Source organism: Diceros bicornis, unplaced genomic scaffold, assembly GCF_020826845.1.
Source record: "Diceros bicornis minor isolate mBicDic1 unplaced genomic scaffold, mDicBic1.mat.cur scaffold_73_ctg1, whole genome shotgun sequence".
NCBI classification, from domain to species: Eukaryota; Metazoa; Chordata; class Mammalia; order Perissodactyla; family Rhinocerotidae; genus Diceros; species Diceros bicornis.
This window is the reverse complement of record NW_026691615.1, coordinates 287,454-303,422: the sequence shown is the minus strand read 5'-3', so window position 1 is coordinate 303,422 and position 15,969 is coordinate 287,454. Positions and strand designations below refer to the sequence as shown.

Sequence of the window (15,969 nt, the reverse complement as noted above, 5' to 3'; positions counted from 1 at the left end):
TTTCCATATTATTCCATGATATGTCCCCCTCACTTGCTACAATTTATCACCTTTGTAATTAATAATTAATTACATAATTGGTTGTTTAATGTCTGTCTCCCTCCCTAGATTGAGGTCCATGAGGGCAGCAACATTTGTCTCACTCAACATTGTGTCGCCATCTCCTCGCACAGTGCCTGGCTCAAAACAGGCCCTCTTATTGGTGTTTGTGACATCTAATGAATGAATCTATTGCACGCACGAATGAATAAATGAATGATGAATAATGATGTTGGCTTTAGGCTCTTCCACGGCCCCCTAACCTCTCTACGCTTCTGTTTCCCCTCTGTAAAACGTGATCATACGGTTCCTCCCTCCCCCAGGACTGAGGAAAAGCGTAAGGGAGGTGATGAACACTGACAGATAAATCCCTTTGCCGGGCCTCACGTTGAATTCCACAACGCTCTTATTTATCAACAAGCGCTGGTCGTCGGCAGGTGGCGCTACTAGGCCCGCTCGTGCCCCGTGCCGGGATGGGGCGGGGTCAGGGCTGGGGGCGGGGCCAGGACGCGGCAGGGGCGGAGCCAGCAGCTGCGGCGCCGCGGGGCCTGTGCGGCCCAGGACGTCCCCGTCGCTCAGGCCCCGCCTCCCAGGGCGGGACGTGCACGGCGATTGGCCAGTGCGGGCGAGAGGCGGTCGCCATTGGCCCGCGGCCCCGTCGGCTCGGCGGGTGGTGTCCGGACGCAGGTGCCGGCCGGAGCGGAGCTAGCGGCGCTGACCGGACCGGCCGGGCCGGGACTCGGGCCGGGGTGAGCGGAGGGGTCTGCGCGGCCGCCCGGCCCGGCCGCGGATCAGGTAGGCGCGAGCGGGCGGGGCCGGGGGGCGCCGGTCTGCGGGCCGGCCCCGGGTTCGAGGCCCGAGCCTGGCCCCGGGCGGGACGGCCGGGCTGGACCCTCGGCCTCCGCCTTCCCCGGGACGAGGGGCTCGCGGTTCCCGTCTCGAGGGCGGCGAGAGGTCCCGGGGGCCTGGCACACAGTAGGTGTCTCTGGGAGTCTCGGTTTCCCCATCTGGGAAACCGGGTCATCCCAGCGCCGACCTCGCGAGGCTGTCGGGAGGATTCCGGAGGTGGGGGATGAGGAAGGCGCCCTGCACACAGTAGGCGGCCAATAAGTGCTCATCGTCCTTCCCCAGCCTTCTTCTCAGAGGGGCTCAGCCTGGAAAAGAGTAACTCTTATCATAAGCCAGGCACTGTGTACAAAGGACTTGCTTAGCAGAGTGCCTGGCTGTTACCGGGTGCCCCAAACAGGGTAGCCAGAATTTATATGATTAGCTCATTTAGTCCTCTAGGGACCAGACTAGGTGGAAGTGCTAGGAACCTTCTCTGTTATACAGATGGGGAAATCGAGGCTCAGAGAGGTCAAGTCTTTTGCCTAGGGCCACACAGCAAATGAGGGCAGAGCTGGCATTAGCACCTGGCCTCCACTGAAGGACACACAGGGACCTCTCTGTGGTGAGTGAAGAGGTAGGAATGCATTCCACAGGCTCCACGTTTACCCTAAAAAATAATCATGGTGAGCATTTATTGAGCACTTACTGTATGCCAGGCGCTGACTGTGCCTTGTCTCATCAGACCCTCCCGACAGCTCTGTAAGCTGATGGCGGTAATTATAACAAGAGCTAATATTTATTGATTTCTTAATATTTACGGATTTTTGAGCTGGGTGTCGTTACGGCCCCTAGTTTACAGATGAGAAAATCGAGGTGCAGCGAGTGAAGCAGCTAGCCTGGTATCACACTGTGGGGAGTTAGGGTCCTCTGACTCTCCCTTCAGTTTCCTGCCCTCAGAAAGAGGAGACTGGGCAGGTGTGGAAAGTGTGTGATGCCCCAGCACCACCCCAGACAGGCCTAGCTGAGGGCGAATTTCGCTGCAGGAATCGAGTCTGGGGGCTCCTTCTTAGCAAGCCCCTCGGCAGACAAAGTCCACCAACTCCGTCAATGTATTTGACAGAGGAGAAGGATGAGGCCCAGAGAAGCAAAGTGACTTGTCCCAGGACACACAGCATCAGTGATAGAGTCAGGACTTAAAAGAACCCAGGTGTCTTGAGTCCCAGAGCCACTCTTTGGACTAAGTTCAAATGCTGGCGCTGTCTCGTCTTAGCTGTGTGACCTTGGGCAAGTAGCTGCCCCTCTCTGAGCCTCAGTCTCCTTACCTGTCAAATGGGGGTATTTATTGGACTTATGTCATAGGTTTGTTGTGAAGATTCAGTGAACTCCATCTCCCGGGCACTGGGCCAAGTTTACCTGCTCTCCCATCCCAGCAGCTCCAGAGCTGACTGTAGCCTGCAGCCACCATATCCTTGTGTCCAGTCTGGAGTTTGGCCTCTTCCAAGCCCAGGCCTCTGTGGTTTGCACGGACCTCTAGCCTCTAAACATCTCTGATTCCCACCACGGGCACTGGCAGACCAGGGTCTGGGGGTCAAGAGACCTGGTTCTCTCACTGCTGCTACACAGAGTGGGGGCCGAGAAGTTAATGCAGCAACAACTAATGCAGCCACTCTGTGCCAGACACAGGGCCAGGCGCTGGCCGTGGCGGAGAGCGAGGCCAGCCTGGTCCCTCCTTCGCGGAGCTTACCGAAGCGTGGAAGACAGACGCGGTTACACAAGTAGACGACAAATGAGGGCATTTTGGAGAGGCACCCATTCCGTGAGGGCAGTAACGTAGACACCCGTGGCTCTTTGTCCAGGGTCTCAGGGAAGGCCTTTCCGGGGAGGTGACCTTTGAAGAGGACACTCACAAGAGCTATTTAGACTCTAGCAAGCTTGGCACCCGGCACACAGTAGGTCCTTAATAAACAGTGGCCGCTGTGATTATTTTGGCCATTTGTAGGCCTTGCACTAGCAGATTTACCAGTGGGGTTTTAATTTTCCCCTGAGAGTAAAAGGAATTGCAGAACTTAATATACAGGAGCTGTGATGGTTCTTATAATGCCTGGTCTCTTGCAGAAATGTTAAGACCAATCCTTTGAGGGGCAGGAGGAATAGATTCCTGTCTGCATGTATTCCCTTGAATAGCCCAGTGGCTTCTCTGACTTGTGAGCTGGAAGTTCTGGTTGCAGGCACGCAGGAGGGTCAGCGGCGTATACAACAGGGCAGGCCCGGCCGCTGCCCTGCGCATGTTATCTCGGTCACGCAGCCTTCCTCCTGGGCCCCTGACTCTGGGCTGATACGGTCATCCCTCGGTATCTGAGAGCCATTGGTTCCAGGAACCCACCCCACCCCACCCCCCACCCTAGCAGATACCAAAATCTGCGGATGCTCAAGTCACTTATATAAAATGGCTTGGTATTTGCATATACCCTACACACATCCTCCTGTATACTTTAAATCATCTCTAGGTTACTTATAATATCTAATACAATGGACATGCTGTGTAAATAGGTGTTATACCGTATTGTTTAGGGAATAATGACAAGGGAAAAAAGCCTGTCCGTGTTCAATACAGATGCAACCATCGTAGGCCTTTCGATCTGTGGTTGGTTGACTCCACGGAGGTGGAACCCTCGGATACGGAGTGCCGACTGGACTTGCTTATCTGGCCTGCAACGGCCCAACTGTGGAAGCCCAGAAGGGCATTTTGGGTCAGGAGGGCTTCTGGTGGAGCTGTTCAGAGGGCTTTGATCCGTCGTCAGACTTTCCTGGTGCAAAAAGTTAGTCAATAATTTAAGCTGCTTTTTTCTCCCCTCTCTCTAGTTGAGTCTCAGATTTTGACTGGCAGAGGTTGGTAAAAGCAGATGGTGGGGGTACCTCAGTGAGTGTTTCTGGGGTCTCTGGACCATAGTTCCTGGAGACAAAGCCCTGAGGATGAGACAAGTTGGAGACAGAGATCCTTAGCTCCAGGGCACCTGTATTGGCTTCAAGGGGGCATCTAGAGAGGCCTCTGTTACTTTCATGAAATTCTCACAGGGAGACACCCAAGTCTCACTGGCTGGATGGAGTCAGGAGGTTAGAGGAGGGATGGAGGAGGAGGTGGGAGGAGGGATGGAACAAGGAGGATGGGGGAGGAGGGATGGAACAAGGAGGATGGAGGAGGAGGGATGGAGGAGAAGGTGAGAGGAGGGATGGAGGAGGAGGTTGGAGGAGAGATGGAGGAGGTGGGAGGAGGGATGGAGGAGGAGGTTGGAGGAGAGATGGAGGAGGTGGGAGGAGGGATGGAGGAGGTGGGAGGAGGGATGGAGGAGGGATGGAGGAGGGATGAGGAGGAGGTGGGAGGAGGGATGAGGAGGAGGTGGGAGGAGGGATGGAGGAGGGATGGAGGAGGAGGTGGGAGGAGGGATAGAGGAGGAGGGATGGAGGAGGAGGTGGGAGGAGGGGTGGAGGAGGAGGTGGGAGGAGGGATGGAGGAGGATATTCCAAGGGTTCCTTTCTGCAGGTCAGACCCTGGGGTGGGGGACAGAATCCTGCTGAAGTCACCTACCCAGAGCAGACTAGATTGCTACCTGAGGCTCCAAATGTCTCCCAAGCCTCTCCTTGGGACAGAGACATGGCTTAGACCAGCTGCTCTGGTGGGGACAGTGGCTGCCCTGGTCGTCCCCAGCCTGGGCCACTTCCTGGATGGCCTGGTGTCAAGGAGTTCAGAGCCGTACGAGAGGCCGAGAACCAGAAGGGTCAAGGTGACTCCCCAGGCTGGTCTGTGGGGCCGTGTTTCCAGCTCAGTTCTGCCCAACTCAGAGACCAGCCCTGGGAATCCAGTCCACGGAGAACAAGTCTCTACATGGTTGGCTGTGGTTCTGGCCCGGGAAAGGGCCAGGCCCAGGGCCGGGCACACAGCAGGTGCTCAATAACTGTTAGGTGCTGTTACATGTCTGGAAAGGTGATGTTGGGGGCGGCCTGCAAGCTTGGAGGGCTGGCCTGGGCTGGCTTTCCTTAGGAGAGGTAGAGATAACATAACCGAGGCCCTGCTGTGCGCCCAGCCTGGGCACCTGTGTCCTCATTGACTTAGCCCCTACAAAGCCCCATCTTACAGATCGGGCAACTGAGGCTCAGAGAGCTGGACTCAAGCCCCAGTCTGTGTCCGGCGTGCTGACCTTCCCTCCATCTCTCTGCTGGCCTCTGCCCAGGTGCCTGGGACCATGGGCCTTGGGCCCTGAGGACACGGGCTCCCCGTGGCCATGACGACGGGCGAATGCTGCCACCTCCCCGGCTCCCTGTGCGACTGCTCCGGCAGCCCCTCCTTCTCCAAGATCGTGGAGGCCACGGGCCTCGGGCCACCCCAGTATGTGGCGCAGGTGACTTCAAGGGACGGCCGGCTCCTCTCCACTGTCATCCGGGCCTTGGACGCGCCGAGGTGAGTGGTGACCGAGCAGGTGTCTTTGTATTCGCTGGGCCCGGTGAATTTCCTGGGCCCAGTGGTTTCCTCCCTGTCTGGGGTCGGACATCCAGCCGTCTAGAGGGGCCAGGTGGGCAGATTGACCAGAGAAGGGGCCCAATGAGTCACCACCGCGTAGAAACCGAGGCCCCGGCTGGCCAGGTCTGACTCTTTGGGAAAAGCCGAAACTCCGGATTATGATGTGAAACTCCGGGTTATGATGTGAAATCTGAAGAGGAAATGTTGCCTCAGATTTGGGGAGTCAGTATAAACAAGTGGTGGGAGTGTAGGCTGTGGGTTCACGGTGCCTGGGCTCAGATCCTGTGTGGAAACCTCTCTCCCTGTGCGACCTGGGACAAGCCACTTCACCCTCATATCTCTAAAATGGGGCCACCTTCGTTGCTGAGTTGTTCTGAGAGCACGTTGCCATGGTCCACATAAAGCATAGCCACCTCGTAAGCATTCAATGCATGTATTGAAAGTTCAGCACTGGCCTTCCAGACGCACCTGTGAGCTGAATCAGCCTGGTTCGCTCATTGGACATCAGTTCCAAGGAACAGAGTTTTAAAGAAACCCCACACAAATCTGAATCCATTATAACTCACTTAGATTTAAAATAGTTACCAGGTTGGCTGGAGGAACAGGACTCTAAATGATTTCTTTTTCTTCTCAGTTTTTTAAGTTTTATGTATTTATGTTTATTTGCTACGAGTTAATTCAGAAGCTTTTTTTCCTAGTTTTGTTTATTGTGGTAAAATATACATACCATCAAATGTACCATCTTAACCATTTTCAAGTGTATAGTTCAGGGGCATTAAACACATTCACATGGTTGTGCAACCATCCCCACCATCCCTCTCCAGAACTTTCCATCTTCCCAAACTGAAACTCTATCCCCATTAAACACTGACTCCCCGTCCCCTCCCCCAGCCCCAGGTCCCCACCATCTACTTTCTGTCTCTGTGGATGTGACTCCTCTAGGGACCTCCTGTGGGTGGGATCATATGATGTTTCTTTCCCTGAGCATCGTGTCTTCCGGGTCCATCCATGTTATATCGTGTGTCAGAGTTAATTCATAAGCTTTTCATTCAAACACAAAGAGACACAGGTGGAAGCCTTGCAGTGCTTTGAGGGAGCTCATGGCCGCTCACCCTGTGAGTCTTTGCCTCGTGTCGCTTCCTCCGGGAAGCCTTGCCTGAGCCCAGATGAGATTGGGAGTTCTCCTTCTGGGCTGCCTCCAGGGCGCTGGTTTTCTGTCTGCGTCTCCATCAGACCCTTTGGAGTCAGGACAGGGTTTGTGCTGGGCCAGCCAGGCTGGGAGCCAGGGGACCCCTGCAGGCCCAGAGGCCTCCCAGCCAGAGCTGGCAGAGCAGGGAGCCAGGGAGGAGGCTGACAGAAGCTGGGGTCTCTCTCCATGGGGTGCCTGAGGGGCGCTGGGTGAGTTGACCTCACCATGCCCCACCCTCCCTCTTGACACCTGGGGAAACTGAGGCCCAGAGGGAGGCGGACAGCTATCAGTGTCACTGAGCAGAGCTGAGGCTTGAACCCAGGGCTCCCGCTCCTGTGGGGAGGGGTTGAGGGGGAGCTCACTGGTCCCAGCAGCCTCTCCTGCAGCCCCCTGAGACCCAGGCAAGCGGCGGGCAACCCCTCTGTGATCCGGCTGGTGGTCAGGACAGCCTCCCACGCCCACTGAGACCCCAGGGCCCTCCTGATCTGCCCCTTGGCCTCTTTGCTGGTGGCTTCGCCCCTCTGCTTTTCGATGCAACCCAACCCAGACCTGCCCGTGCTGAAGGCCAGGGCAGGACTGCCTTTCCTGGAGAGAAGGCCGCTGTTTCTCCAAAGAGCTGTCGTCATCCAGGGATGTGGCCTCCCCTACAGCCTCCTGGCCAGTCTCCCAGGGAGTAAATGAGGGTCTTCAGGCTGCTACAAGGTGGTGCTGGGTTTGGCAGAGGCCACGCAAGCAGGTCACTGTCCCCTCCCTGGCCCTCACCCTGTAATTCCTCCTCCTAGCCAGTCTCTGCCGTCTGAGAGCAGCAGAGCTGGGGCTCAAAGATATACCCAGCGCCTTCCGACAAATCAAGCTTTCCGTTTCGCTTCAAAGGAGACCTGGATCCCTGGGGGCACATGGCCTAGACTAGGTGGGGTGGAAAGTTCTGGACCCTGAAACCTACAAAGGCCAAAGAGGAAGGCCCAGGAGGCATCTCCAGGGCCAAGACAAGCCACAGAGGCTCAGGCTTGGGGCCAGCCTGGGGGGCCCCTGGGACCCGCTGAGCCTTCGGCGCTCTGCCCACCAGGCTCAAGCTGTCCGAGGCCCTTCTGGAAGCTGCCCTGGCACTTCTGCATGCCCAGCCTTCTGCCCGGCCTTTCCTACAGCTTCTGTTCCCTTCCTTGCTCACGCTCTCCCATCTCCTCTTGCTTGAGGAGCATTCCCTGGGCAGCCCCACTGGGGTTTGTGGGTGTCTCACCCGCTCCCCCATCCCATTTCCTTGTCATCTGTGTTATTTGCTTTGCCTGCCCGAATTTCCTGAGTGACGCCCGTTTCTCTTGCCCCACCATCCGTGGCGGGCAGCGTAGGGTACACAAGCCCTGGATTCAGATTTCCTGGGTTCAAATCCCAGCTCTGCGGACTACGAGCTGTGTGAGTTTGCACACACAAGTTAACCCCTCGATGCCTCAGTTTCCCCATCTGTAAAATGGGGGCAGAAACAGCACCTTCCTCCCAGGCTCCTTGTGCGGGTTGCACTTCGAAGAGTGCGTGGTACATAAAAAGTTGCTCGATAATAAATCCGTTTTTGTCTTCTTTTCTCGGAACTTGCTCTTCCAAAGTAGGGTGCCCTGGGACAAACCCCCAACTGATATGGCCCTGCCTCGAGGTTCTCGTCCCTTCCACTTCCTGGGGTTGGTTTCCGGAGCAGGGATTCCTTCCCTGTGAACTTGGTGTGTGTCTGGGGAGCAAGGGCGCAGAGTGGGGCCGGGAATACCCTTTGGACGCTGCAGGAAAAAGCAGCCAGCACAGGGCTGCCGGGAAACAGACGTGAGGGGTCTGCTCAGCTCTTGGGTTTCAAAGCAGCCAGGCCCCGCCCCACAGCCCGACATGCCGAGAAAAGCAGAGAAAACAGTTCTGAGGGGAAACAGGCATTATCTGGAAAATAGCTCTCCTGCTCCGCCTCCTTTGTGTGTCTCTGGGCAGATATGTCTGGAAAACAATGACTCATGTGCTGGCCTGCCTCTGGGCCCACCAAGGCCACACCCCCGGCCTCCTGAGGTGCCCCAGGAAGGACCCAGCATCCCCAGAGACCCGGCTAGGGCTGAGACTTCTCCGAAGCGGCTTCCTGCGGACACTTTTTACGTCTGTTTTCTGAGCCTCACAAGAGCAGAGGAGTGGGGGAGCTCTTTTCCCTGGACACACAGGTTTCTCAGGTAGCATGGCCTTCAGGTGCAGCTAGATCCAGAGCCTCTGGTGGTGTCCTTGAGAATCTGCCCTTCCCTGCTTCTTGGCTCTGTCTTCCTCTGTTTGGCGTCATTCACAGACTCCACGTGGAGACCAGACTGCTGCCAGCAGCTCTAGACTTATATCAGCCGTGCTGCCTGTTGTTCTGGAGTTTAGTGGGGGAAAAAAAAAAGAATTTCAGGAATTAATTCCCACTGGCTCTGATTGCATCACACATGCCCTTCCCTGAGTTGGTCCCCGTGACCAGGAGTGTGAGGTGTTCTGATTGGTCAGGTCTGAGGTCATCAGGGGTGTCATCAGCTCTGCCCTAGTCCTTGAGGACCAAGAATTGAGAGCAGGGTGGTTGCCCAGGCCATTCAAGGCGGTATTGCAGGAAAAGGAGGAGTGGACGCTGGGTAGGCAGGGACAAGAGATGCTCACTCCGGGCCTAAAAAGGTGCCACAGGAACCCTGGGGAGGAGCACATCACCCCACCTGTGGGAGTCTGGGAAGGCTTCCCGATGGAAAGGACATTTGAAGCTGGGCGTTGAAGGATGAGTAGGAGTTTGCCAAGTGGCAGCACAAGGGCAACGCTGAGCCTGTGATCCAGTGGGTGGTGAAGCAGGCTTAGGCAGGAAGCTCATGTGTCCTGTTTCTGTGTCCAGCGATGGTCCCTTCTGCCGGATCTGCCATGAGGGAGCCAACGGGGAGAGCTTGCTGTCTCCGTGTGGCTGTACCGGCACTCTGGGCGCCGTGCACAAGAGCTGTCTAGAGAGGTGGCTCTCCTCATCCAACACCAACTACTGCGAGCTGTGCCACACGGAGTTTGCGGTGGAGAAGTGTCCCCGGCCCCTCATAGAGGTACGCTTGGGGGCCTGAGGCTGGAGTGGGCAGGGGGTAGGAGGGCGGGCCTGGAGCCGGAGGAGGGAACCGCCCTGGGCTGGGGGAGCGGCTTCTCTGGTTGGGCGGACCTTCTCCCCGCCCCCCCCACCCTGGGTGGATTCTGCTGAAGGGGGTGGGGAACCAGGTCTGAGGTTCCAGACCTGACAGACCCTGGGCCCCCTCGCCACCAAAGCCGGGACCTGAGGAACGAGAGGGAGCCAGCATTGCCAAGAACCCAGGAAGGGCAGTCCTGGCAGAGGGCACAGCAAGTGCTGAGGCCCTGAGGCCACGAGGAGCTTGGTGTTCTTGACGCAGCCCGTGTGGCTGGAGTGGAGCGGGTTAAAGGATGAGGACAGGGGCCACACCCAGCTCAGACTTTAGCCCGCGTGTGTTGGGTCAGGGTTGAGAACGGGTCACTGCTAGCTGTTGGATGCCCTCCAGGCTCCTCCCTGCCCTACTTGGAGAGCTGCAGGGTGACGTCACTGGGCTGAGGTGTGGGCTCCTGGAAGGGTCCCTTGCCCCTGGGGAACTGGGCTCCCAGAAGAACAGTTGGAGGGAGAGCCAGCCCCTGCCTGCACCCATCCCCCTTCTCCCTCGTGCTCCAGCCACACGGGCTTCCTCCCCGCTGCACTTTGTCCAGGCCACACACGCCCGCCTCAGGGCCTTTGCATATGCTGTTCTTGCAGTCTGGAGCGCTGTCTCCCCCATTCTTCACGTGGCTCCTTCTGCTCATTCAGTTCTCCTCAGCAGGGCCTTCCCCTCCCTCACCGTCCACCCCACTTCACACCTCCCCCAACTAGCAAGGGAGCTCCGGTTTGGGAGAGACCCTTTCTGTTCCGTTCTCCAGAATTCCGTGAGTGAAGCCCATTTCTCATGGCCAGGCAGTGTAGCGTAGTGGCCAAGGGCGCATGGGGCCCGGGGCAAGACTTCTTGGGTTCCAGTCCAGGCTTTGCGGGCGACTAGCCATGTGAGTTTGCACAAATGAGTCAGCCCCTCTGTGCCCTCAGTTTCCCCCATCTGTAAAATGGGGGCAGAGACGCCCAGCACCTAGAAGGGCCTGGCTCTTCCTCAACTCAGTAAAAGGAAATTTGAAGAAAGGCGCCAGGCAGGCGGCTGGTCCTGCAGGGCCCAGCGATCAAGTTGGGTGTCAGAAGAGGGAGGCACAGGGCCTGGAGGTTTGTCCCCCATCCCCAGGTGGGGGCTGGCGGGAGGGCGCCGTGTAGCCCCCTCAGCAGCTGCCCGCTCCCTTCTCCCCCTCAGTGGCTGAGGGACCCGGGGCCGCGGACGGAGAAGCGGACACTCTGCTGCGACATGGTGTGCTTCCTGTTCATCACGCCTCTGGCTGCCATCTCGGGCTGGCTGTGCCTGCGAGGGGCCCAGGACCACCTCCGGCTCCACAGCCGGCTCGAGGCCGTGGGGCTCATCGCCCTCACCATCGCCCTCTTCACCATCTACGTCCTCTGGACGCTGGTGAGTGGCTGCTGGCCAGAGAACAGGCAGTGGGGGCCTCCGGCTCGGAGCAGCCAGGCCACGGGCTGCGGGGGGCTCCCCGCCTGCCTCTGCGTGTGGCCCTGGGGGGCAGCAACACCGAGTCGCGTGGATTCCACATTCCGAGCCCAGCCAAGGTTGAGAGAAACCTGAGCCAGGTGTGAGCCTTCTGCTCCAAGGAGACCAGGGCACCTGATCCCCAGTGCTGAGTGCGACCCCGCCGTCCACAAGCCCCCCCAGACTGGGCCGGGCTGCGGGGAGACGAGGAGAGAGAGGAAGAACAAGAGGTTGAGAGAGCGACTGCGGTGGGGGGCTGTTGCAGGCTCCCAGCAGGCATTAGCACCCCTGCTCGGAGAGAAAAGTGCCGCCAGATCTTACCCCTCTGGACAGAACCACTGCCGTCCAGCTGTGCGGGGGTGTTCCCTCCTCAAGAATTATTTTGCAGTGCATCCACGAGCATTTGTTTTCTAATATAAATAGGATGAAATCATAGGTACTGCTTTGCAGTCTGCTTCTTTTCACTTTGCTAATGTCCTTTAAAAACGAGGGCAGCCACCCAAACAGCCATTCACTGTGTGGGTGCACCATATTTATTTAACTAAGCCCTTTTGGTGGACACTGGGATTCCTTCCAATGTTTTGTTTTTTCTTTCTTCCTTTTTTTTTTTTGCCATTATGAACAGTGCTTTGGGCACCCATGCAAATGTTTCTTGGAACTTGCTTGGTCAAAGAGTAGGAACCATTGACAGTTATTTAAAAAAATTTTTGTACAGACTTTATTTATTAGAGCAGTTGAAGGTTCACAGCAAAATTGAGCAGAAAGTGCTGACATTTCCTCTATAGCCCCTGCTCCCTTCCCACAGCCTCCCCCACGATCAACATGGCACCAGAGTGGTACATTTGTTACAACTAATGAACCTACATGGACACGTCATCATCACCCAGAGTCCACAGTTGACATGAGGGGTCATTCTTGGTGCTGTACATTCTATGGGTTTGGACAAGTGTGTAATGACATGTGTCCACCATTATAGTATCATACAGAGCGGTTTCACTGTACTAAAAATCTTTGGCTCTCTGCCTATTTATCCCTCCCTCCCCCAGCCCCTGGCAGCCACCAATTTTTTTACTGTCTCCATAGTTCTGCCTTTTCCAGAATGTCACAGGGTTGGAATCATCCATTACGTAGCCTTTTCAGAGCAGCTTCTTTCACTTAGTGATATGCATTTAAGCTTCCTCCATGCCTTTTCATGGCTTGAGAGCTCATTTCTCCTTAGCACTGACTAATATTCCACTGTCTGGGTGTCCCTCAGTTTATTTATCCATTCGCCGACTGAAGGACATCTTGGTGGCTTCCACGTATTGGCAATGATGTGACCCATTGACAATGAGCCCCTTCTGAGGGGCTGCGTTGCTTCACTCCCGCCCTCTGAGAGACAGAAAGGGGGTCCCTTGCTCCCTGCTGTAGACCCCCTCACCTTTGCAGGGCCCCGAGTGCTGGTGGGAGCTGCCCCAGGACAGTGATGGGTGCGTGTGCACAGTCTGTATGAGAAGGGCCTGGACGTTGGCTCTGCTTCTGGAAGCATCCAGGGGCCCAGTTTTCCTCTCTTGGGGGTGGAGGTCGGCCGGCTGGCCTTCGCACCCACCCCTGTGCTGCTGCCCCGCAGGTCTCCTTCCGCTACCATTGCCAACTGTACTCCGAGTGGAGAAGGACCAACCAGAAAGTGCGCCTGAAGATCCAGGATGTGGATGGCCCCGAGGGCCCCCAGCCCTCCCTGCTGGCAGCCGGACTCCTGAAGAAGGTGGCAGAGGAGACGCCTGTGTGAAGGCCAGGCTGGCAGGGCCAGCGGCAGCTGGCGATGCCCTGGCGTTTGGAGGGACGGAAACTGCCCGACTCTTCCTGCACGGCCAGAACGCTTTTTAGGCCAAGAGACACCGAGCAGAGCCGATTCTGTGATCCCGTGTGAAGATACTTTCAGACTGTTTTGCACACGGTTGTACCCGAGGAGGTGGACGTGGTCCTGAGCTTCGGACGGATCAGGCACCCTGATCTCATTCTGAGGTCCACTCGGCCCCTCCGGGGCCAGCAGCTGTGGCCATGGGCGAGCCGAGGGTGTCCATCGGGCCGGAAGGTTCCACAAGCTTCTTGCGCTTCTCCACACCTGGCAGGCTCGCTTTCCCGGCACCCTTGACTTCATCAAGTTGCACCGTGTTTCAAAAACCCACCCCGAATGAATAAAAGGAGCCCTTGCTGGACAAAACGGACTTGTCAGTTACGTTTCTGAACCAAGGCCTCAAGTGAGGGACCTGGGACCCCAGGGCAGCCGGGGACCACAAACAGGTGAAAAAAACAACAACAGAGGCCCTCTGCTGGTTTTGAGGGATCTGTTATGAAACACACCGGAAGAAGCAAAGTCTGAGTTTTCAAGTGAAAAGCAGGTAGCAGGGTTATATAATAAATGGTTTAAAATCGCTATGCATAAGGAGAACAGTTTCCACTTACTTTGCATCTCCAGATGCCACGCTGGTGTACTTACTAATCACTAACGTCCACACTTCTCGAGGGTTCCTCAGTTCTGAGCCTGCACAGGCATCCTCTCTCTGCCTTTTAGACCATCCTTGAGGGGAGGAATGGCTGCTGCCTCCATTTTACGGATGAGAAGACTGGGGCCCAGAGCAAGGAAGCCTCTGTCTAAGGTTGCACAGCTCTAGGAAGGAGAGTTGGGGTTGACCTTGGGTCTTCGTGGGCCTAGTGCTGAGCTCTAAGCTTGCCTTCCAGGAGGACTCAGGAAAAGCAGCAGAATATGGTTGTGCTAATAACCACATGTACTTCTTGAGCACTTTCTGAGCTTTTCACGTGGAAGGGTTCTCTGCATTGGGCCGCATTTCATACTCAGAGCAGCCCTGAAAGGTGGGTTCTGGACTTCTCTTATTAATCCCATTTGCACATAAGCAAACTGAGGCTCAGAGCAGTGGGGTCGCTCACCCAAGATCACACCTCCCTGACGGACCTAGCACAGTGTCTGGAATGTTCTATTGTTTTCAGCATGAAGCCCTGTCTGGTATGTGGTTCACCCACGGAGTAAAAAAACCCTTTCCACCCCAGCGTAGAAGGGCCAGAGGCAGCCAGCCTGGCCACGGGAATGGAGGGAACAGTAAAGGGCACAGGCCTGGAGGCTGGAACTTGTGTGGCCTGTAGGAGGAGCAGTGTGGCAGACGTGATTGCTGGAGCAGCGAGACTGAGGGGCAGGAGAGAGGCAGTTAGAAAGACGAGCAGGGCTTTGTAGGCATCTGGGGTCTGCAGAAACCCAGGACCTTATCCAAGCGCAATCGCTCTGCTGGCGCTCAGGGGCCCTTCTGGCATCTGCATCTTCTCTCTCTACACAGGCCCAGCACCCACCTCTCTCAGGCCAATTTTGGATTGTGGTGCCCCTGGAGGTGATGCAAAGAGGCCCCAGGACATGCCATTGTGAAAAGAGCTGTTTCCTTTGCAAATCTCTTCTAATACTTTCAATTACATCAAGGAGAAAGTTGTAGGTTGGGCTAGACTGTCTTAAATGACCCTTAACCTAAGGGAGGAGAGAACAAGCCTCAGGCTCAGAGCCTTTGGCAGCATGCACAACTGAATTCACACTTGAATAGCATCATCTTCTTATTTATTTTTTACAGTTAGCTGTTTATAGCAAGTTTTCATATACTCAATTTACATATATTTGCATATATTTACATGCAATGTAAAACACAATATTAAAACATGCGTCTTTAAAGGATAAGAAGGTGTGTCAGTTAAAGGAAAATGTGAAGTGTGAAGGAAATAACAGTTCAAGAGATAGCAGAACCCAGGATCTGGGCACTGTTGGTTTAAGTCAACCAGCCTGTAGGAGCCTAGCCTGGAAGAGTTGGTCTCCACAACCAGGGCCTGATTGTCCCTGACCTCCTGTCACACCCACCGAGGGAGGAGGGATCAGAGAGAGAGGTGGCTTCTTGTCCCTAACGCTTTGCATTGGGACTCCTCCCTGATTCTGACAGACTGCCGTGGCCTCTTCCGCCACTTCTGAGCCCTGCTGGGCGAGGGAATTCAGAAGTTCATGAGGCTCCTTCTGCCTCAGGGCCCCTCCAGTCTAGGAGAGGTCTAACGGGGAGGAAGGTAAACTGAGACAGATTCCATTGGGGCCATGGGAGAAGATTTTAATAGGTATGCAAGGGCGATTTTAACAGAGATTTCAGGAGGGGGCATGGGAGGAGGGAGGGGCTTGACGATGGGCGAGAGAAGGGAATTCTGGGAGGCAGGTGAGTTTGGGAAGAGCTGGAAATGTGGGAACGGAGCTGGAAAGAGGGTGGGGCACAGCCTTCATGTCAGGCTGGACTACGGGATGGATTTATTCTCTGGGCCTGGAGTTCTCAACCCTGGGTCAGAATCACCAGGCAGAATGAAGCAGCTGGGAGAGTGTGGTGAATATTCCCCCAGAGCCTGATGAAATGTAGTCATTCTTTGAGGGGTGGGGGGGGGGTACCTCTTTCCCTTTGTAAGCCTAGAGCGAGTTTGGTGGTTAGATGGGAACTTCTGCAAGATTCGGTGAAGCATTTCAAAGTTCCAGAGACATCAGAGAGAGGGGCTGCTGCTGGGGAAGGGAGCCTGAGGCCTCAGAACGCGCCCCTGGGCTCTGGCCTCTTTCCAGGCCACGTGGCTGCCCCAGGACACAGCCTGTAACAGTCCTTAAAACCAGTCTGGGGACAGAGCCAAGCCCTTAGGCAAAGGGACCCAGCCAGGATCAGGCAGGAAGGAGGCCCAGTTAAGTTTTAATGGGATCAGTTGGCCTGTAGCTC

The 15,969-nt window shown here is 56.0% G+C and overlaps 1 protein-coding gene across 2 annotated transcripts; it reads left to right on the top strand.

Annotated features, from left to right (window-relative positions):
- Positions 1-758: 758 nt before the first annotated feature.
- MARCHF2 (membrane associated ring-CH-type finger 2) lies at positions 759-14,839 on the top strand. Of its 2 annotated transcripts, XM_058537998.1 has the most exons (5): positions 759-834; positions 5,097-5,323; positions 9,439-9,634; positions 10,916-11,125; positions 12,810-14,839. In XM_058537998.1, exons 2-5 carry the CDS (start codon positions 5,148-5,150, stop codon positions 12,966-12,968), a joined length of 741 nt encoding a protein of 246 aa, XP_058393981.1. In that variant the 5' UTR covers positions 759-834; positions 5,097-5,147; the 3' UTR covers positions 12,969-14,839. The 2 variants fall into 2 exon arrangements, with proteins under 2 accessions (XP_058393981.1, XP_058393982.1); XM_058537999.1 differs by lacking the exon at positions 10,916-11,125.
- Positions 14,840-15,969: the final 1,130 nt, after the last annotated feature.

Coding starts and splice junctions, on each gene's coding strand:
- MARCHF2 (XM_058537998.1), top strand. CDS start 5,148: ATGACGACGGGCGAATGCTGCCACCTCCCCGGCTCCCTGTGCGACTGC. Junction 5,324..9,438: donor CGGGCCTTGGACGCGCCGAG/GTGAGTGGTGAC, acceptor TTCTGTGTCCAG/CGATGGTCCCTTCTGCCGGA. Junction 9,635..10,915: donor GTCCCCGGCCCCTCATAGAG/GTACGCTTGGGG, acceptor TCTCCCCCTCAG/TGGCTGAGGGACCCGGGGCC.